Source organism: Misgurnus anguillicaudatus, chromosome 24 (assembly GCF_027580225.2).
Source record: "Misgurnus anguillicaudatus chromosome 24, ASM2758022v2, whole genome shotgun sequence".
Taxonomy (NCBI): Eukaryota; Metazoa; Chordata; class Actinopteri; order Cypriniformes; family Cobitidae; genus Misgurnus; species Misgurnus anguillicaudatus.
This window is the reverse complement of record NC_073360.2, coordinates 39,896,740-39,917,945: the sequence shown is the minus strand read 5'-3', so window position 1 is coordinate 39,917,945 and position 21,206 is coordinate 39,896,740. Positions and strand designations below refer to the sequence as shown.

Here is a 21,206-nt window from a genome sequence, read left to right as displayed (position 1 = left end):
AAGGTCACATGACTGATATTCATGTGCACTGCGGGGGGTGATTTTCAAGAAAAAAATTCTTAGTATTTTTGTCTTGTTTTCAGTAAAAATATCTGGAAGTACTTGAATTAGGATGCTTTTTTTTGATGAGCAAAACGATCCAAGAAAATAAGTCTAGTTTTTAGACCAAAAATATCAAATTTAAGTGATTTTGTGCTTAAAACACATTTAAGTAAGCACATTACTTAAGCACATTTTTCTTGCGTTTTTCTTGAATTTCGTGTTTAAGAAAAATGTTAAAGGTTTTTTTGCTTACCCCATTGGCAGATTGTTTTGCTTGTTTTATGCACAGGATCACTTAAATTTCATATTTTTGGTCTGGAACTGGACTTGTTTTCTTGGGTCGTTTTGTTCATCAAGAGGGGGCGTCTTTAATTTGGGAATTTTTGGATATTTTTGCTGAAAACAAGACAAAAGTTTTTTCTTGAAAATCATTTTTTGCAGTGTATACATGTACAAAACATTGTGCAGCATGTTTACTAACAACACAAGCAGCGGTACTCTAACATAATATTAATGCACTTCAATTTAAACCTGTCATTTCTCCCGCTCGTGATTTAACGACTCGCTGTTGTGGACAAAAGAGATTAAAAAACAGGGGTGAATGGACATGCGTCCCTCTCGTCCACTTGTGATCTGATCAACCAAAACGCATCTTAATACCAGGTGTAAACAGGGCCTATAAGACACAAACTGCTTATAACTTTATCTCATTTCAAGATTCCAAAATCACATAAAAACTAAGCTTTTCTAATTAAGCTTTGTTATATTTGAAACTCTAAATGGCATTGATTGAGTTTCATACTGTATATTAATAATAAAACACTTTAATAATGTTAAATCAATGGCACCAGTAATTACAGCTGATGGCAATGGAAATGCATTAGATTTTTACCACATGAAATATCTGCCATAAATAAATGCATAAATGTGTTTGTCTGCTCATCTTGACACGTCCGGCATCTCTAACCCAGCGTTTTCTCACCCGTCCCCTTCACTTTCAGGACAAGAGCTCGCAGGCGCTGAGCCTAAGCAACGTGGCCGGAGTTTTCTACATCCTGGTGGGCGGCCTGGGTTTGGCCATGATGGTGGCCCTGGTCGAGTTTTGCTATAAGTCCCGCGCCGAGGCCAAGAAACTGAAGGTGGAATCGGCCGAAATGAATTTTAGCCCCGCCCCCAGCCCAACGCACAGTGTGCAGAACTTAGCGACTTATAGAGAGGGATACAACGTGTACGGCTCTGACGCAGTAAAGATATAGCGGTAGGACAGACAGGCAGTCTGCTTGCGGTCACAGGAATTCATCCTGATTGTCGTCTGCTAACGTGCGACAGCTTCCCATCCTTCAGTTTACAAAACTTGATTTACATTTTATTGGTTTGTTTACTCAAACGGAAACTTTTTATTTCTGTCGCCTCTTTTGTTTTTGTTTTTCTGGAGTTGCCTTGAGTAGAACATTTTGGAATTTGCATATTTGGTTCGGTCTTCCTGGCTGCAGTCGCTGGTGTTTGTACCGTTGGCTTTCTGTTTCAGACACCTGCATTAAATCAAAGCCTTTAGCACAAGACAACACCTGCAGTACACGCAACCTGTCATATTTCATTGAAACTAAGACCAACAAAACGTCTTAGTACAGTACACAATATACAAACACTTTATACTGGGATGCTGCTTAGTTACTTAATATTTATAGAGATTGTCTATGCTATAGACTTGTGGTTCTCAACTGGTGAAACCCAGACATCCTCAAAAACCTATGCTAAATATTAAAAAGCAGCTAACAATAGCAAAATATATCGGCTTATCAACACTTCACATATCTTCTGTTGTTGAAAACAAAGGCTGTGTATGTTTACTACTGACCACCAGTAAGGTCAATGTTTTTTTCAAATGTTCAAAAGTTGTTTATCCATTACAAAATTGTACATTTCCTGTTGTCATGTTAATAATGTTACTCGGATGATATTATTACATTTGAAGAAAAGATTTTAAAAACCTTTTTTTTATTACCGTCTGTACAAAAAACTATTCTGATATTGTGTTTGGTCCTGAAAGAAAACCAGTTGAAAACCACCACTATAGTCTAGTGGTTGGCCGATATGGACGATACCGATATCGAGCAAGAAATAGGGCCAGTATGAGGTCGATATAACACAAATCTAATTGTTGTAAATGTAAAAGAGAATCAAAAAATTGGTCAAATTGAAAGTTTTAGGTACTTACTGTAGATCTGACATCTCACAATACTGTTTAAAGGTGCAGTGTGTAAATTTTTGCGGCATCTAGTGGTGAGGTTGCGAATTGCAACCAATAGCTCAGTTCACTGCTCACCCCTCGCATTTGAAACGCATAGAGAAGCTACGGTAGCCACCACCAGATAAACATGTCATTGTACGAGACAACTTAGTAAAAAAAAGTTTGTCCGTTAAGGGCTTCTGTAGAAACATGGTGGCACAAAATGGCGACTTCCATGTAAGGGGACCCTCGGTATATAGATAAAAACGTCTCATTCTAAGGTAATAAAAACATACTTTATACACCCCTGATAATATAGTTTTGTATATTATTTTGCAATTCTGCCTTCTAAAAATTACACACTGCACCTTTAAATAAGACTGCTGTATGTGTTGTTTTGTGTAACACAACGTAAATTCACATAAAAAAAAAATTATGATTAAAACTTTGGCTTAACAAATTTAAGGAAAGAAAGATTAATCGGCCGATGCGACAATAAAAAAAAATTCAAATATCGGCCAATATATCGGTCTATCACTACTATAGCTTGTAGGTACTGTCTGCGCAGTACGTTATTTGGTACGAGTAGAGCATTATAGATCAAATAGCTATGGTTTAATGGTGTTTCGCTGCATTTGCACTTTCGTTTGTTGTCAGTGACATCAACAAACGACTCTATAATGCTGTACTACAACTTAAACACATTTTAAGCTTAATATGACACTGATCTTAACCTTAACAAATGATGAAACATCAGCAGTATGAACATATAAAGTGTTGACTGTTATGGACACTGTTATATTATATGCTAACAGAATGACTGAAAAACTGAACCAAGGACAGCATGCATGTTAGAAATGCAGATGTCTAGTCATGTTGTACATTTGATATGTTTTCTGTATTTGTCTGTCGCGGCCTGCGATCTGTCGAGCTTTCATTTGTTCCGTCGATGTGAATGTGTAGAGTGGTTCCGTTGTGATGTCACTGTCTCATTTGCATATTGTTTCCCGAGCGAGTACTATATATTCTGACTCCGCCTCTCGTCCCGCCCCCCTCTAGCTCACCTTCTCGGAAGCCGTGAGAAACAAGACCCGTTTGTCAATCACGGGCAGCCTGGGGGAAAATAGGCGTGTCCTGACGCCAGACTGCCCTAAGGCCGTGCGCTCCGGCCGCTCCTTCCAACATGGCCCCGCCCTTGCTGTGGTATCCTCGAACCTCCCATAGAAACCAAAAACTCACCTTGTGCCTTAAACCATCTTACCCCACTACCGGAGTTGTGATTCATGCTACGCCGGCGTACTAAGGATGTAACCTCGAACCGGATAAAACAAGATTTCATACTCACTGCAACTTGGAAAAATCTGAAATTGTAAACATGTTCGGACCAACGTACGGCTGTTTGATATCGTGGAGCATCGAGGACCCATGACGCCTTATCCGAAACTTTAACTTTGGGGACGAATCACCAGACAAAATCATGTAGAAGACCAGTAAACTGTCAACATAAAGACCACGTGCATTTGATTTTCACAAACATTTTCCGGTTTACCGTCCTTCCCTGGTGGCATCAGCAATCCTGCATTATACGTATTACGTACTTGAGTCTCACACATACACAAACAAATGTTGTTTGCATTTTCCGAGAAAAAATATGTGTATTTATGACATGACATGGTCCACAATCACTAGCTGTAAGTACTGAACTCTATGTAGATAATCTCTCAGGAGCCATCACAACGAGGGGGAAAATATTCATTTGGGGCAAACGTCTCTTCAATGAGATTCACTTGAACCGCTTGCTTTTTGGACCCATGTATATAGACCAGTAGTAAAGCTAAAGGCTCTTGTTTTATACAGCATATTAGGTAATAACTCATTGCAATAATGATTATAGAAAGACCTGACTTGTAATTAAGAGATCTTTTATAAACCCACAGTATTATGTATAAAGAAATAAAACTATATAACAAAGGGGAAGTCCTAATAAAGAGAGCGTGAGACCATGGCATCAGTTCTGTTAAGAGTTGTTTTGATAACTACAGTAATGTAACACAGTGTGTGCACATGTGTTTGTCTTTAATGAATGTTCACACATTTCACACTACGAACGTCGCACACAGGGGTCAATACTGATTCTCACGTCTGGTCTTTGAGTTTCATTTTGCATTATTTTGTTTTCTCTTTGTATACACCGACTCAAATAAAACAAACATTTATACAATAAATGCACATCGTCTTTCTTTTTATAAACTTTATGAGCCTGATTGTGTTTCAGAGTTCTAACAAAATAGTTTTTAATTAGATTCTTTTAAAACAATGTTTCAGTGTCTGATGCCATTAGAGAACTTTTTATTTTTAATTCTCTGTGTTGTTCTCTAGTTCTTTTTAGGCCAGTTCTCACAACCCTTAAACTTAGTTAAAGTCAAAATGAAATTGATATAAAAAACAAATTTGGGGGAAATATTGTGGTATTGTTTATTACTTTATTTTCATGCCCTCATAATATTTAATCAAAAACGTTAATCCCCCCTCGGTACAATAGGCTTGTTCGACTTTATGTGGCGCTGCAAGAACCGACAGATGGATGACATCAAAATACCACGAGAGGGATTCGAGGAATCATATGGAGGAGACTGCTGTCGAATCGCTCTCGCGGGACTGTGATGAAATCCGTTTGTTGGTTCTTGCAGCACCACATGAAGTCGAACAAGCCTCATCTCTCCTTACATCCGGTTATTTGGTATGGCAGGTGGGTGGGATCTGGGAAAAGATTGCAGCGATTAGCAAATAGCAACATGACTCAACTTCAAACTATCCAATTAATTCTCGATGGACGAATGCAAGTCCAGTCCTACCATTTAATTCTTTCCAGGGTTCCCACACCTTAGTTAACTTCAAATTCTAGTACCTTTCAAGGACTTTCCAGGTCCAATACCCTCAAATCCAAGGACTAAATGGGAACTCGCGCTGCGTCACTGTGGTGACGCTTCCAGGGTTAAGTGCATCTGAATGTGTAAATTCAACCAATGATGAGGCTTAACAACAAAGACATTGTGACGGGGGAGCCAAGAAGTATATCGCTATCTGAAATATTGCCATAGACGGTGTAACAGGGACGCAAGAAGTATGGCAAGGGAGACACAGCGTCTCGTTCCCTTCTCAGGGAACAACAGTTACATACGTAACCCGAGACGTTTTCATGTGTCAAACACAACTATGCAAAAAACATTCACATACAGAAGATAAAAGCATTTAAAGCGAACAGTTTAGCACGTGTGCTTAAAAAGTCTAGAATTTTTATGATATTATCCTACACTACACAGAGAATAATATGGATTTTTTCCAAGAAAACTTCTTGCATAAAATAGAGTCAAGCACTTTCAATGACCTGTATCTATGCATGTATATTTTCAAAAATTTCCCAGGGCCTTGAATTTTTCCCCAGATTCACAAACTTTCAAGGCTTTCACTTGGACGTGTCACCACGGGGAAAATATTGCTACTTCCATTTTATGGTGACTTTAAAGGGATACTCTGGCCATTATTTACTAACCCTCAAGTTGACTTTTTATTTCTTTGTTCTGATAAACAAGAAGGAAGACATTTTGAGAAATGTTTGTAACCAAACCAACAAAAAGCCCCATTGACTTCCATAGTTAGAAAAAAGAATAAAAAAGAACTTTGGTGACAAAAATTCCTTAAAATATCTTTGTGTTTATCAGAACAAAGAAATGAATACAGGTTTGTAACAACATAAGAGTGAGTAAATGATGACAGAATTTTCATTTTTGGGCGAACTTTTCCTTTAAAGAGCACCGATGGTCTGATTCACGTATTTAAATTTCCTTTGGTGAGTAAGTGTGTATTAGTACGTTAACGATATGCAAAAGATACATACTCCAAAGTAAACAATGGCGCTAGTTATCCTCTACAACGTAAATCTCTTTTCTTGGACTACAACAAGCACACGGATTGTAGGCAATAGTTTACTTCCTGGGATTGGTTATGTAGTAAAGACCGACATTATCATAATTCCTCACACATTAAATAAAAGTGTGTATTTATCAAAAAAAAAGTTTGTCACTGTTTTAGTATTATAAGTTATGTTTTGTGTTAATATTATTATTTTTATGATGCATAATTCTAAGGTTGATTAATTAAATTTAATATACTGTTGAATAGTTTAATCTACATCAACGTGTCATATTTTCTAAACTAAATTAATATTTTTCTGATTTCATATTTATTTTAATAAGTCAGAAACGTTTCCCCTATGTCCTGCTGACAGGCGCGTGCAGCAGGTGACCCCAATTATGGGTCGTACGAAGGTTAGACCATCTCATTTCAGTTCTCTTCGCAAACTTCTGAGGCTGTCACCTTGAAAGACCGAATGCTCATCTTTAAGGTCCCATGCTTATAAGGTCGCAGCCCTTGAATTGGGACACAGCTTTGGACTCACAGCCTGTAAGTTAACTCCTGTTAGCATTGCATTGTGAGCGAATCTTTCAAACATGGTAAGGAACGTCACATTTCCGGCTGACGTCAGAGGTATTCAGACCAATCACAACGTACATATTAGCTGGCCAATCAGGGACACAGAGCTTTTCAAATCCGTGCGTTTCAGGAAGATAGTGAAATCTGAAGCTAAAAAAATGTACGGTATGTGGAAAACAATTAAATAATTTTAACCATAAACCACGCAAACACTTTGTATTATACCAAATACACAAAATTACATTTTTAGCAATAAAATAGGTGCTGTTTAATACGAATTAGCCTCTTTTTAAAATATCTATGAATTGCCATGAGACAGGTCCATAAGATGAGGTTACTTTGCTGAACCAGAAGAAAAGACCTGGTGAATTTTAATGTATTTTCTCTGTCAAAGTATAAACACAACAGAACATCAAACAATATTAAAGAAAGAGAAATCTAAAGCACATTTCTCCAGCTGTGACACATCTAAGCCTCTCTTTCATTTGAAGGAAATCTGGTTTACTCTGGAGATATACAGTACAATTCTCTCTTACATCATAAGAGGTGAGGTGAAAAAATTGTTATTTATGTAACTCGTCTCTTCTCACAAACTGCTCTGTTTCGGTCTCTTGGGCTTTATATGAACACAAATAGGCCGACATTGGACGTGCTGAACCATCTTGACTTGGATAAGACGAATGTTTTTGTCAAAAATACGGTAGCAATCGAGTTAAAATTGTATTGTAATTAATTTAGTTTAAATCACACGCTTTCCCCTATATTTGTAATACAAACTTAAAATATTCTTATTACCTGTCATGCAGCTCGAGATGTACTCTGATGAACAAAACTAACTTCAGCTCCGCCGCCAAAACCTCACGAGTGTTCAAGTTCACGCACCGCTGGCTGCACACGCGGCGTATGACATCAGAGTACCGCGAGAGTAATTTTAAATCAGCGCTTTTAAATTACTCTCGCGATACTCGGGAATGTCATACGCAAGTAGACAGCGCCGCGAGATGTCGAACACGAATCTTTTAACTATTTTTAAGTTTGTTAATCATATTTGTTTTATTATTGTTGTTAGCCATAGGCACCCATTTATTTAACTATTACTTTTATAACTATTTTCCACTATGACCTGATATTCGCATTTTATGTAGATCGGCTAACGATTAAAAACCTCAGCCTGCTCATTAAGGAAGTGGGATATATGTGATATTATATCTAAACAAAATATAAAGAGATAAAGACTAGAGTACAATTCTGTCTTTCTTGTCCTGTTACTGTGTTTGTATGGCATATGACTGCAGTTGATGGTTTGGTGGTGTGTTTAATCTAAACACAATGCCTTTGTTATTTCGCACCCAGACATCAACAACAACAAAAAATAACAACTGTTTTTCCATTTTTATTTTTTTCTTATTCAATGTTAGCACTTTGTCAACAGGAACATAAACAAACACACACACACACATCAGTTATGTACTGCACATACAGTATAGTACAAAAACACACATCTCTGAATACATAACATCCATCTACACAAACTCACAAAAACCTTTTTAGGTGAATGTAAAATGAGGTGAGCGAGATCAAAATAAGTTTGAGGTGAACATTGTCGGCTGGTACATAAGGAAGCACCTCTCAGAGATCCACCCCCACATAATGGATCCCCAAAAAACAAACAAATACTGTAACATCACCAAACAGCTTTGGTTGTTTCTGTCTCTCCAGAGAGAAGCAGAGACAATTTACCAGAAGCCAAAACAAACCACATGAGCTCTGGAGCTCAAGACTAAATGCCAGGTAAAAATTCTGTATTCATCCGATACGAATAATACAATCACAATAAACATTCATATACAGTCCATGAAAATAAAGACCTTCCAAGGTTAAGATGACACTTGAAAACATTTGACTACATTCACATCACAGTCTTTACGCGCTGATTTTTGTTCGAAATTCATGTTAAAGCAACACTATGTAGTTTCCATGTAAAAATGATTTACAGCTCCCCCATGTGGTTGAAAAGCACAACAGTGCCTGGTATCAGACACTCTTCTGCAGGCAGGGGGGGCTGTGTGCTATGCCCTCCACCGCCACTTTCAGAGTGTGCTTGTAGCAGCTAGGAGGCTGCTCAGGTTGCAGCAACAGTACAATTTGTCCAGTTAAAAGTTGTTCTATCACTGAAATAATTTTAGAGACATTATTTAAAGGTAAAAAAACTACATAGTGTTGCTTTAATGAGTGCTGTCAATAAGCAAAACCTGATCCACACAGCTACAATTATGACTATTTTAATGTCCACATAAACATTTATTATCATTTGTGGGCCTGTTCAATAGCACAGGGTGTATTCATTAAAATACAGACTCGACCATTATAAATCACTCCTGGGAACATTTAGGAAATGACTGTACCTTCAGATTTTGGATGATGTGTCACTTTCATTCTGTGGTAAAGACGCTGTTTCCCTTGATAAGAGCCCTTATACAGTACAGTCCAAAATCTGTTTTACTCTGGACTCTAAACACAGTGTGGTAACACAGTACACAAGGCATACATCTTGTAAAAGGTTCATCAGGATTGGTACATTTATTTTATTTCAATCCACAATACTTGACTCAGTCAATATCATATAAATCTCATTAACAGAAGGCGGCTGCAGGCTGACCAATGGTTGTGTTCCTGTAGTTTACCATGAGGTTCGACTATCAAGTGTGTGCACTGTAAGTCACTTTGGATAAAAGAGTCTGTCAAACACATAAATGTAAATTGTGCTTCAAGAATGCAGGGCCATCTGCTGACCATCTTTATGAAGCTGTAGTCGTTCTTTCTCCACCTGCAGGCGCTCTTTCTCTATTTGCAGTCTACCCGACTCAAACTTAAAAAACTGCAGTCTCTCTTTCTCAAGCAGGAGGCGCTCTTTCTCTAACTTCAGCTTCTCTGCCTCCAAATCCACTGCTGAAGGCCAGGACGTCTTCCTGTCCTTCTCTCCGTCCAACGAAGATGAGGAGGGAATGGAGGATGAAGTGGTCGGAGTGGCTGTGGATGTCGAAGGGGCGGGGCTTTGCAGGAGGGGCGTGTTTTGTTGCACAAGCAGTCTTAATCGCTCTCTCTCTACCTGCAGACGTTCCTTTTCCAGCTGCAACCTTTCTCTCTCCACCTCCCCCTGCCTCAACCTCTCCTTCTCCACCAGCAGGCGCTCTTTCTCCACCTGCAACCGTTCAGACTCCACCTGCAAGCGGTGCTTCTCAAGGTCCAATCTCTGCCTCTCTAGCGCCACCAGCAGACTTGTGCTGTCCCCACCAGCCAGGCCCAAACCCGGTACACCCATCGCGGTCACGCTGCCGATCCCGATGCCCAGGTCTCGGGCGGACGCTGCTCCTGATGTAGGTTTTGTGGAGCTCAACATGCCAAATTCATCGATGTGAGCAAAGACCTCTGGGACACGCCCCTCCCGGTCCATATCAGGCAGGATGGAGGGAAAGCAGTCTTCATCATCCTCCTCACCCTCACCACACTCTCCGACCTCTGCCTCCAACTAGGGAGAGAGAAAAGTACTTTAAAAGGTACAAAAGTTGATGTCTACTTTTATTAGTTTTATAACATTTGACCAATAGGTGGCACTGTAAATTCATGCAGGATCCTCAGGCTATGTTTTCCACAAATTTAGGAATGAAAGCTGTACCACAAGTATGGAAAAGTATATTTTCAAAACATTCATCATTTCACATAATTTATCTAGTAGATACAGTTGGTCCCCGTAGACCTTTGGTTCTTGGCCACTATGTTTAGACATACATTGAGATGACAATAAATGTATAAAGTTTTTGTGTATGTGAATCTGTGCACAGCTCTACACTTACTCTGTAGCTGCTGGTCTCATCATCCTCCATTTTAACACCAGTGGTGTGAGTGCTCGGCTCTCCGAGGTCCGTCAGATCCTGCCATTCACAGGCAGAGTCCTTGGAGAACCCGCTGAGATCCAGTGACTGGTCACCGCCACCCGGAGATGCCTCATTATCCGGAGATGAAGGTTCAAACTCTGCCTTCAGTCCCGACGCCAGCTCAGCCTGAAGCTGTTTTCGTTTCATAAGGGCACGCCAGTCTAGGTAGCGTCGCTTGACCTCAGCCGCGGTCCGTAGCTCTCCTTCTCCAAGAGCGTTGACGCTGTCTGCGACTTCTTCCCATGCGCGCCGCTTCAACTCGTTGATGGCCATGTTCTGCTGCCGCGAAAACAAAATCTCACGCCGTTTGTGGATCTCTCGGATCAGGGTTTGAGTTTCCTTTACGCTGTAGTTACTCTTCCGCTTTCTTTTCAGGTGCTTCATCTGAAGGTAGTCCATGCTGGAGCGGAGAAAAATCAATGGTGTTGAATGGCTGGGGCAGCAGAGGAGATGGTTTGGTTTGAAATTTTTGGTCTTGGTTTTAAATTAGAACATTAGGATCAGACCATCAGGGTCAGACCTTCAGTTTTTAGACCATCAGCGTCAGATGACCAGGATCAGACCAACAAGGTCAGACCAGCAGGACCTTTAGTTTCAGACCATCAGCGTCAGATGACCAGGATCAGACGACCAGGATCAGACCATCAGTATCAGAAGATCAGCGTCAGACCAACAGGATCAGATCATCTGGATCAGACAATCAGGATCAGAAGATTAGTGTCAGACCAACAGGATCAGACCATTAGGATCAGAAGATCAGCGTCAAACCAACAGGATCAGACCATCAGGATCAGAAGATCAGCGTCAAACCAACATGATCAGACCATTAGGATCAGAAGATCAGTGTCAGACCAACAGGACCAGATCATCTGGATCAGACCATCAGGCTCAGAAGATCAGCATCAAACCATCAGGATCAGAAGATCAGCATCAGACCATTAGGATCAGAAGATCAGCGTCAGACCAACAGGACCAGATCATCTGGATCAGACCATCAGTATCAGAAGATCAGCGTCAAACCATCAGGATCAGAAGATTAGCGTCAGACCAACAGGATCAGACCATTAGGATCAAAAGATCAGCATCAGACCAACAGGACCAGATCATCTGGATCAGACCATCAGTATCAGAAGATCAGCTTCAGACCAACAGGATCAGACCATCAGGATCAGAAGATCAGCGTCAGACCAACAGGATCAGAAGATCAGTGTCAGACCAACAGGACCAGATCATCTGTTTCAGACCATCAGTATCAGAAGATCAGCGTTAGACCAACAGGACCAGATCATCTGGATCAGACCATCTGGATTAGACCATCAGTATCAGATCATCTGGATCAGACCATCAGTATCAGAAGATCAGCGTTAGACCAACAAGACCAGATCATCTGGATCAGACCATCAGTATCAGACCATCTGGATCAGACCAACAGGATCAGACCTTCAGTTTCGGACCATCAGGGTCAGAAGATGTAAGTCACTTTTGAGCATCTACAAAATAAATAAATGCAAATGTAAAATAATGACAATGATCAAAATATAAAATATAAAACAAATTTATAAAAACAAGAAATGATAGAAAGATATACCAACAATACATAATAAAATATAGAACATAAAACAGCAATATAATTTATGTTTTACTTGTACCAATGAGCCATTATGTTTTTGGATATAACATTCTTATTATTACTCTATAAATTTTGTAATCATTAAATAGCATAATAATATAATTGCACCATTACATTACTTATCAAAACAATAGTAACGATTTCCATGCTGAGCATGCTGGTATTATTTCAGACATAAATTAACATACAACACATAAAGCATATAACACATGCTGCTGTTGTATTCCTTCATTTCTATAACATAACTATATACATATAGTTTTGCATATATATGCCTTATTATATAGCATCATTAAAACAATATCTGATTTTTCATGTGCAATGACGACCACCTGAATGCTCATTACCAGATAACACGTCTGATAATTATATGTAACGCAATATTCACTATGCATGTTAAACATCTATTACACTGTGTTCTTGCAAAACAGCGTAATATATAAAACTAAAAACTGTGTCACCGTAATTTCATGTATTTATCCAAACACTCACCGGTGAAGAAAAGCATCATCCATTCACGCGCTCAACTCCGCCCCCACTACCGAACTGTGCCGAACACTTCCGATGATGAACAAATCTCTATCCCGATTGGATAACGTGCGTCGACGCCCTCTCCATCAGCCAATCCGATGGTCCTCACGCCGCTAAGCTCCACCCACGGCATGTTCTTCCGGATATCTGTTTGTGTGTGGAAACACATGTACACACTGAGATGAGACGTAGAAGAAGTAACAACGTATAATTAATAATACAACGTTTACAGTTATAATGTAGACATGATATTAAATTAGTAACATTATAAGTCAGTAGCAGTAGTTGTTATTTTCTGTGGTTTACACAGTTATGGACGGGGTCCGGTGGGCGTTCCGTTGCGGTTCATGGGTCCCGACCCGTTCAGAGTGGATACTAGCGGCTCGCTGCGTTCAGCTGGAGGAAAAAGAGAGAATTGGACGTTTTGTGTTTGCCAAAGATGCGAAATCTGCAATGGTGGGTGAATGACATTATTTACATTGACTAGTTGTCTAACTTAATCATACTACCGATTTGCATTACAGGTAACAAAACATTCCAGTTAATATGTTAATTTTTTGGCGTATGTGTCCACTAGGCTGGACGTCTTCTTATCAGAAAGCTGGTGTGTGAGAAGATGGGTTATGCATGGGATGGATTTCGACTGGAACGAACAGCGCGGGGTAAACCCTACCTGCCACGCCCCTCACCTTCCGCAGGCCACGCCCACAGTCACACCCACTGGAACTTTAACGTGTCCCATCAAGGAGATTACGCGGTGCTGGCAGCCGAACCTGGACGACAGGTGGGCGTTGATGTCATGAAGACCAGCAGACCAGGTAGACTGTCAATGTATTTGAGTTGCTTGTTCATCGTGTCATCATTTGCACACTGGGTAGTAGGAGTATATTATGTGACGTCATCAAGGCAAATGGGTTTAAATCAGCTCTTTCTTTATGCACCTGATGTACCTTTGCTGAACATTAACAGATGCAGTCTTTGTAGCTTTTTGGGTTTTTTTTACCAGAAAAGGAAAATATACTGTCGGTGCATTATCTAATTTTTCACATGTCCTGAATTTTAACAGCTTTTAAAACTGTTATTAATCCCAATAAGCTGTAAAAGAAAGTGCAGTTCTGTCTGTGACCACCAGGTGATGCTCTACACCTGTGATTTGAGTTGGTCCATGGAAATGAATCTGAATCTAATGTATATTGTAGACATGGTCAACTCTAAACTAGACAAACCCGGCACACCCTAAGTTCATAAGCATGTGACCGCCCGTGTATCAACACGTATTAAGTACTTCACATCTAAACCCATTTGGGCAAAGTGTAAATTAAAACTATACTACTACAAGACATCTTTACTTATATTGAACGAAACACAAATTTGTGTGTTATCAGGTAGTAGCTCAACACAGGAGTTTTTCCGCATTATGAATCGTCAGTTCACAGATCTGGAGTGGACGAATATCCGGAAAGCCGGGTCGGACTGGGACCAACTGGACACGTTCTACAGACACTGGGTAACTATGGCAACCACTACTTCCTGTAGCATCACCATCATCATCACCTCCGTCTGAAAGAAGACCACACACACAGAGACGTCTGTAACCAGATCTCAGCGGGACGAAAATTGTGCGAGATGAAACCGTTTCAGTTCTGATCACTGTTTCCATGGCGATCTGATCTCATCACTTCTCCGTGACTCAGTTATGCTGGTCTGTGGTCATACGAGGACTCATAACACACAGCAACACTCATGTACAGCTGTCAGTATGTACTGTAGGTACTGTAGGCATACAACACTAAATATCTGTACTACAGACTAACCTGAACCCTGAAAGACCCTACAAGCATAAAACGTTTTTACAAATTGACGTTTCTCCATTAGACGTATTTTCAATTTCAATTTGCACAATTTGAAGAGTAATTGAAACGCAGCTAATGATCGTCTGGCATACAGACATGAAGCCGGCATGCTGCAGTTTTACAAATTATGAAGTCATCTATAAACTATTTCTTCAAATTGCCACAACTTTTAAGATACTTTTTCATAGACCAGAAATGAAGTGATTTCAGTCTCCCTCTTAACTGTTATTTAAATGAACTGCCAAAATTAGGGATGCACGATATATCGGCCGACATATCGTTATCGGCCGATAACTGCTTATTTTTAATATTATCGGTTATCGGTCTGATAGCAAAATTAGGCTGATAAATGAAAGCCAATAAATGATGGATTATTTTGGTTTGTTGAACCACTTCACTTGCTCGTTGCTGGCCATATGGAGTTTTGATTGGTGCTTTCTGTGACATAGGACGAAGATGACACGTGTTGCGGGCTAAAGAAAAGTATGCTAGTCTAACGCAAAGACAAGATGTCCGCGATCTGAGAGTTTTTCATTGTGAAATTAATATGAATATTTATCAGCCTGTATATATCGGTTATCGCCCCCCAAATATAAAGAGTTATCGGTTATCGGTATCGGCCAAAATGTTCATATCGGTGCATCCCTAGCCAAAATGTAATAGTTTTTTACACAAAGTTACATTGAACGATGCATAATAGCGTCTGTTACGTCATTATAACTAGGTGCTAACAAGTGACATACTCAGGATTACTTGCTGATGACCTCTGTTCTGATTGGTCAATCTGTTTCATCTAGGCATTGAAGGAAAGTTTCATCAAAGCGATCGGCACAGGGCTGGGCTTCGACCTGCAGAGGGTGGAGTTTCACATTTCACCCAATCAGATGCGAGAGGGTCAAGTGTACCGCCAGACACGAATGTACCTGGATAATGAAGAAGAGGAGTGGACGTTTGAGGTTTGTGCTTGTGTACACATGTTCAGATTCAGGCTGCGTCCAAATACCCACACTTGCGGCGGCCTTTGCACTTGAAGTTTTTATTTAGGCTACTTAAAATTAGGGCTGTCAAAAGATTAATTATGATTAATCGCATTCAAAATAAAAGTTTTTTGCATAATTTGTGTGTGTGCACTATGTGTATTTATTATATATATATATATATATATATATATATATATATATATATATATATATATATATATATATATATACATACACACATACACACACACACACACACACACACACACACACACAAACATTAACATGTATATGTATATATATTTTGATATGTTTTATAATGAAAATTGAATTGAATTAATAAAAATAAAAATGTACCCAAATAAAATTTTTCTTAAATTCATACATGTATTTATTTCTATATACATAATATATACACACACAGTACACACAAACATATATTATGAAAAAACAAACTTTTATTTTGTATTTGATTAATTGTGATGAATCTTTTGACAGCCCTACTCAAAATAAAAAAAATTAAGTTTTTCTTTAAATAAATTGAACACACAAACACTCTGAAATGAACATTTGCTGAACTTAAAGATTATTATCTACACTTATATGAAACTTTCAGAAGCAACATTTTTGCACCTGTAAAAAAACTTAATTTTGTGCATGCAGCTTTATTAAATTTTATTGTTTATTCACACTGTCTTACTTAGTATTTTTGTCTTGTTTTCAATGAAAATATCTAAAAATTCTTAAATTAAGATACTTTTTCTTGATGAACAAAATGACCTAAGAAAATAAATCTAGATTTTAGACCAAAAATATCAAATTTCTGTGATTTTGTGCATAAAACAAGCAAAAAAATCTGCCAATGGGGTAAGCAAAAAAAATCTTGCATTTTTTTCTTAAACACGAAATTCAAGAAAAAGTTGCTTAGCCCATTGGCAGATTTTTTTTGCTTGTTTTGTGCACAAGGTGACTTAAATTTGGTGTTTTTTGTATAAAGGCTGGACTTGTTTTTTTGGGTCGTTTTGCTCATCAAGAAAAGGCATATTTTAGCAAGCAATTTTTAGATATTTTTACTGAAACCAAGACAAAAATACTAAGAATTTTTTTTTCTTGAAAATCATTTTTTGCAGTGTACCAAGTAAATGAAATTCAAGAAAAAGTTGCCTAGCCCATTGGCAAATTTTTTGGTTGTTTTATGCACATAATGACTTAAATTTGATATTTTTGGTCTAAAAACTAGACTTATTTTCTTGGGTCGTTTTGCTCATCAAGAAAAAGCATATTTTAGCAAGCAATTTTTAGATATTTTTACTGAAACCAAGACAAAAATACTGGGAATTTTTTTTTCTTGAAAATCATTTTTTGCAGTGTACCAAGTAAATGAAATTCAAGAAAAAGTTGCTTAGCCCATTGGCAGATTTTTTTGCTTGTTTTATGCACAAAATCACTTAAATGTGATATTTTTGGTCTAAAACTAGATTTAATTTCTTGTGTCGTTTTGCTCATCAAGAAAAAGCATCTTAATTTAAGAATTTTTAGATATTTTTACTGAAACCAAGACAAAAATACTAAAAAAATTTTTTCTTGAAAATAATTTTTTGCAGTGTACCAAGTAAATGTATCTCAATTTAAGAACTTTCAGATATTTATTTTAGAAAACAAGACTAAGATATAAATTTTTTTGCAGTGTCATATCCATTTATTAACTTAAAATTAAAAGTTTCCTGCGACATCTTCCGAGGTTTGGGCAAAAGTCTCACAATTTACATCCAGAACATGATGCATGATGGGATACGCTTAGCCTTGAATACTGCTCCGAAGCACTGCATTTTGCCAATTTTAAGACATGGGTCATTCTTGCGCACTTACTTCCTGTCGTGTGCATGCGCTCTCGTGGCCAAGACCGCGAGTGTGGTTATTTGGACGCAGCCTCATTCAATTTACAAATCAATGCTGTTTACTACTAAGTTACTAGCAGTCTCCTTTAAATTACTTTTGCATGTTGTTTTACAGTTACGGGTTTAGGTGGTTTAGGCATCAAAATAGCCCACCCTTAGGGTGTATGATTTTCTGATCTCAACTATCACCCAGACACATAATCTGTTTTCATGTTTGTGTATCTGTCTGTTGTTTCTCATGGTCTCTGTGTGATTCCCGCAGCGCAGATTTGTGTCAGAGCATGTGAATGTGCCACAGATCAAAGACGCATCTCTTTCTCATATCCTGTATTCCTCCGCTTTTCGTTTTTATATGAACGTAAATAAAGATTTAGGAAACTTCTGATCTTTCTCATGATTCCTGCGGTCTTAACCAATCAGACCTTTGACTGTAGCAGGTGCTTTTTGTAGCAAATCCGGCCCAAAATCACACCTTACATAAGGGATATAGTGTATAGTGGAGACACTCTTGCACTTTCTCTTAATCTGTCTGTCTGTCTGTAAGTGGTAATCAGGATCCTCTAATCACAGAAAAGTGAAAGTCACAGAGAGGACCAATCAGAAATGAGAAGTGAATCATGCTGGGATGCTGTCTGTCTGCCCGGTCCAAGCCTAAAATGATAAAAAAAATCATAAATTTACTTTTCTTATTTTACTAACAATTTTTATTTGGCTCCTATTAAGTTTAAGATGTTCTAGCATAGTAACCACAGGTGCATTTCACCAGTTCAATATAAAACTTGTTAATATTTGGTTTAATATCTGACAAATATCTACCTTATTTATACTATAAATATAGAAATGTAAACTGCATTGTGCAGTAATCTTTTCAAATTTTGTGACATGTTTTGTGTCTGTAAATTCCACTGCACTGCAAAAAATGTTTTTCAAGAAGAAGAAAAAATATTTTTATTAATTTTTTTATTATTTTTGTGCACAAAACAAGCAAAAAACTCTGCCAATGCGGCAAGCACATTTTTCTTGAATTTAGTGTTTAAGAAAAATTTTCAAGATTTTTTTGTTTACCGCATTGGCAGATTTTCTCACTTGTTTCATGCACAAAATCACTTACATTTGATATTTTTGGTCTTATTTTCTTCGGTCATTTTTACTCATCAAGAAAAAACATCTTTATTTAAGAATTTTTAGATATTTTTACTGAAAACAAGACAAAAATACTAAGAATTTTTTTCTTAAATCATGTTTTGCAGTGTGTGTGACATCTGGATTAATTTGTAATTGTTTTAATCTTTTGTATGTTTATTTGTTTTAATATTCAGGAGAGCTTACTGGATAAAGATCATCATGCTGCCGTGGCTCTGGGGAAGCAAGATATCTGCACATCTAAAGTGAGTTTAACCCACATACATCCAGAAATTTACTTGAAACGTTATACTTTATGACATCTGTCTTTACAGGAGGATGAGGCCACGCCCCTTTCATTCACACTTTTGAGTTTCAATGATCTGGTATCTAGAGCCACACCCCTATCAGAGGAAGATCCCGCCTACTGGGAAAGCTTTCAGAGAAAAAAGGACACACCTTCAAGACAAAGTGAACAGCAGTGACCCCAGCAAGGCCATCAGCTTCCTATTCAGTGGCGGCTCGAGACTGCTCATCCGAGGGGCGCAAATTCAAAATAAGTTTTGGGAGTGTCATGTGTGTGCCTGCTGCACACGCGTCAAAACCGTTTATGATAAAAGAGACGCTCACGTTCACAAAATACACACAAGACACACCCTTAACAGTAAACTCTGATTACACATGAGATTATGCGAGTATCTGGCGGACGTGAGCGTCTCTTTTTAATCATAAACCCTTCAGACGCATCTGAGGCACTTATTTTGACAAGACACGTGATGCACATGGGACCACTTGACGTGCAGAACACATGTTTTGGAATTACGAACCACACACATGACGGGCTACATACATGACAAACTTCGCATCTAGCGCCCTCGAAAAAAGAAGTCACTGGCCACCACTGTTCCTATTACCATTTTACTTTATTTATGTACTGAAGTCATTATGGAAAATGATCTAGTTTTGAAAATATAAAGTAATGTAAATAAATAACTGAATTTGTGTTTTTCGTGTCGTTCTGATTCTGGGTTGTTTTTTGAAAGCAAGAGTTTTTATTAACAGCTATAAGACATTCAGAAATATAATTTGGTTGAACTCTGGCACTTAATCATACTTCCTTTGTTAAATAATGGCCAGTAAATTATCATGATGAAAAGGAAGAGCTGAAGTTAATCATAGATGAAGATCTCATCTCGAAATTAAATGTCATTTTGAATGTTATAAAAAGCTTAAAAATTTCATTTTGAATATACAGATTTAATAATTTATCAAATAGTTGTTTTAAGGTTATATCACATAACATTACAGTATTTAAAAAAATCTGGAGGATGGGATAATGTCATTAGCTTTTGTTTAGATTATATAAATTAAAAACTTAATCAGAAAGAAAAGTATTGAAGACTGAAAAATATACAATGATGATTGACAATTTAAATAATATAAAAAAAAACAATCCTGAAGTTAAATGATGCAACACTTGTTTCTTAAAGGTGCAGTGTGTAAATTTTAGCGGCATCTAGTGGTGAGGTTGTGAATTGCAACCAACGGCTCAGTCCACTGTTGACCACTCGCTTTTGAAACGTATAGAGAAGCTACGATAGCCACTCCTGACAAAAATGTCATCGTCGGAGAAAAAAAGTAAAAAAAGTTTGTCCATTAAGGGCTTCTGTAGAAACATGGCGGCACAAAATGGTGACTTCCATGTAAGGGGACCCTCGGTGTATGTAGATAAAAATGTCTCATTCTAAGGTAATAAAAACGTAACGGTTCATTATGAAAGGTCTTTATACACCCCTGATAATATAGTTTTGTATATTATTTTGCATTTCTGTCAAGAGATCCTTCTAAAAATTACACACTGCACCTTTAAAGGAAAACACCACCATTTTTTAAAATATTTTACTATGTGTTCTTACCTCAACTTAGACAAATTAATACATCACTATCTTTATTCAATGTGTACACCTAAATAGGGAAAACATGTAAGTGTTTGGTGGCTTCTAAATTCATCCCTGTTTGGATCCTAAGGAATGAATGGGGCTAGGCTAAATGCTAACACATTCACAAGGCGCTGTACAAAGATTAAGTGTACACATTGAATAAAGATAGGTTTGTATTAATTTGTTTAAGTTGAGATAAGAACATAGTAAAATATTGAAAAACTGTGGTGTTTTCCTTTAATGTGGCAGTTTTTCAAAGGTTAAGTCTGTACCATAGTAAATTGAATTCAGATTCATCCTTATCTTCATGTAGGCTAATTGTGATACAATACAAAAAAGTATTATTTACTTAAAATGTAATAGTACACTTAGTTTACTTCCTGTGTGGCAAATGTTTTGCTGTAAGATGTAACAGAGACACAAAACCTCTTCATCAAATCCCATGCGTCCATTAAAACAGAACATTATGTAATAAAAACTCTTGATTTCCAAATGGCAAGTAAAGAAAAACAAACACAGAAATGGCTTATAACAGCACTGTTGCAGTTTTT

The 21,206-nt window shown here is 37.9% G+C and overlaps 3 protein-coding genes and 1 long non-coding RNA gene across 13 annotated transcripts in view; 2 read left to right on the top strand and 2 right to left on the bottom strand.

The window, feature by feature from the left end:
• Positions 1-4,277, top strand: part of gria4a (glutamate receptor, ionotropic, AMPA 4a) — a 126,503-nt gene extending 122,226 nt beyond the window's left edge. For 3 of the 8 annotated variants that reach the window (XM_055197498.2, XM_055197499.2, XM_055197501.2), the window contains 2 exons: positions 1,044-1,181; positions 3,332-4,277. In XM_055197498.2, coding sequence (XP_055053473.2) covers positions 1,044-1,181; positions 3,332-3,496 — 303 coding nt within the window. In that variant the 3' untranslated portion in view covers positions 3,497-4,277. Of the gene's footprint in view, positions 1-1,043; positions 1,301-3,331 lie in introns of those variants that run through there. The other 5 variants (XM_073863198.1, XM_055197500.2, XR_012367782.1 and 2 more) reach the window with 4 other exon arrangements.
• The window catches only part of LOC129438676 (uncharacterized), a 164,632-nt gene extending 156,981 nt beyond the window's left edge, over positions 1-7,651 (bottom strand). For all 3 annotated transcript variants that reach the window (XR_008642669.2, XR_008642668.2, XR_008642667.2), the window contains exon 1: positions 7,562-7,651. This is a non-coding gene — a long non-coding RNA (uncharacterized lncRNA). The remainder of the gene's footprint in view (positions 1-7,561) is intronic.
• Positions 7,652-9,315: 1,664 nt separating this feature from the next.
• On the bottom strand, positions 9,316-11,303 carry msantd4 (Myb/SANT-like DNA-binding domain containing 4 with coiled-coils). Its single transcript, XM_055197496.2, has 2 exons — positions 10,621-11,303; positions 9,316-10,295 (listed from the first exon to the last, which is right to left on the bottom strand). Exons 1-2 carry the CDS (start codon positions 11,098-11,100, stop codon positions 9,534-9,536), a joined length of 1,242 nt encoding a protein of 413 aa, XP_055053471.2. The 5' UTR covers positions 11,101-11,303; the 3' UTR covers positions 9,316-9,533.
• A 1,721-nt stretch (positions 11,304-13,024) lies between these two features.
• Positions 13,025-19,432, top strand: aasdhppt (aminoadipate-semialdehyde dehydrogenase-phosphopantetheinyl transferase). The gene is made up of 6 exons (XM_055197497.2): positions 13,025-13,318; positions 13,440-13,680; positions 14,248-14,369; positions 15,513-15,671; positions 18,913-18,981; positions 19,051-19,432. Exons 1-6 carry the CDS (start codon positions 13,175-13,177, stop codon positions 19,198-19,200), a joined length of 885 nt encoding a protein of 294 aa, XP_055053472.2. The 5' UTR covers positions 13,025-13,174; the 3' UTR covers positions 19,201-19,432.
• The last annotated feature ends 1,774 nt before the right edge of the window (positions 19,433-21,206 follow it).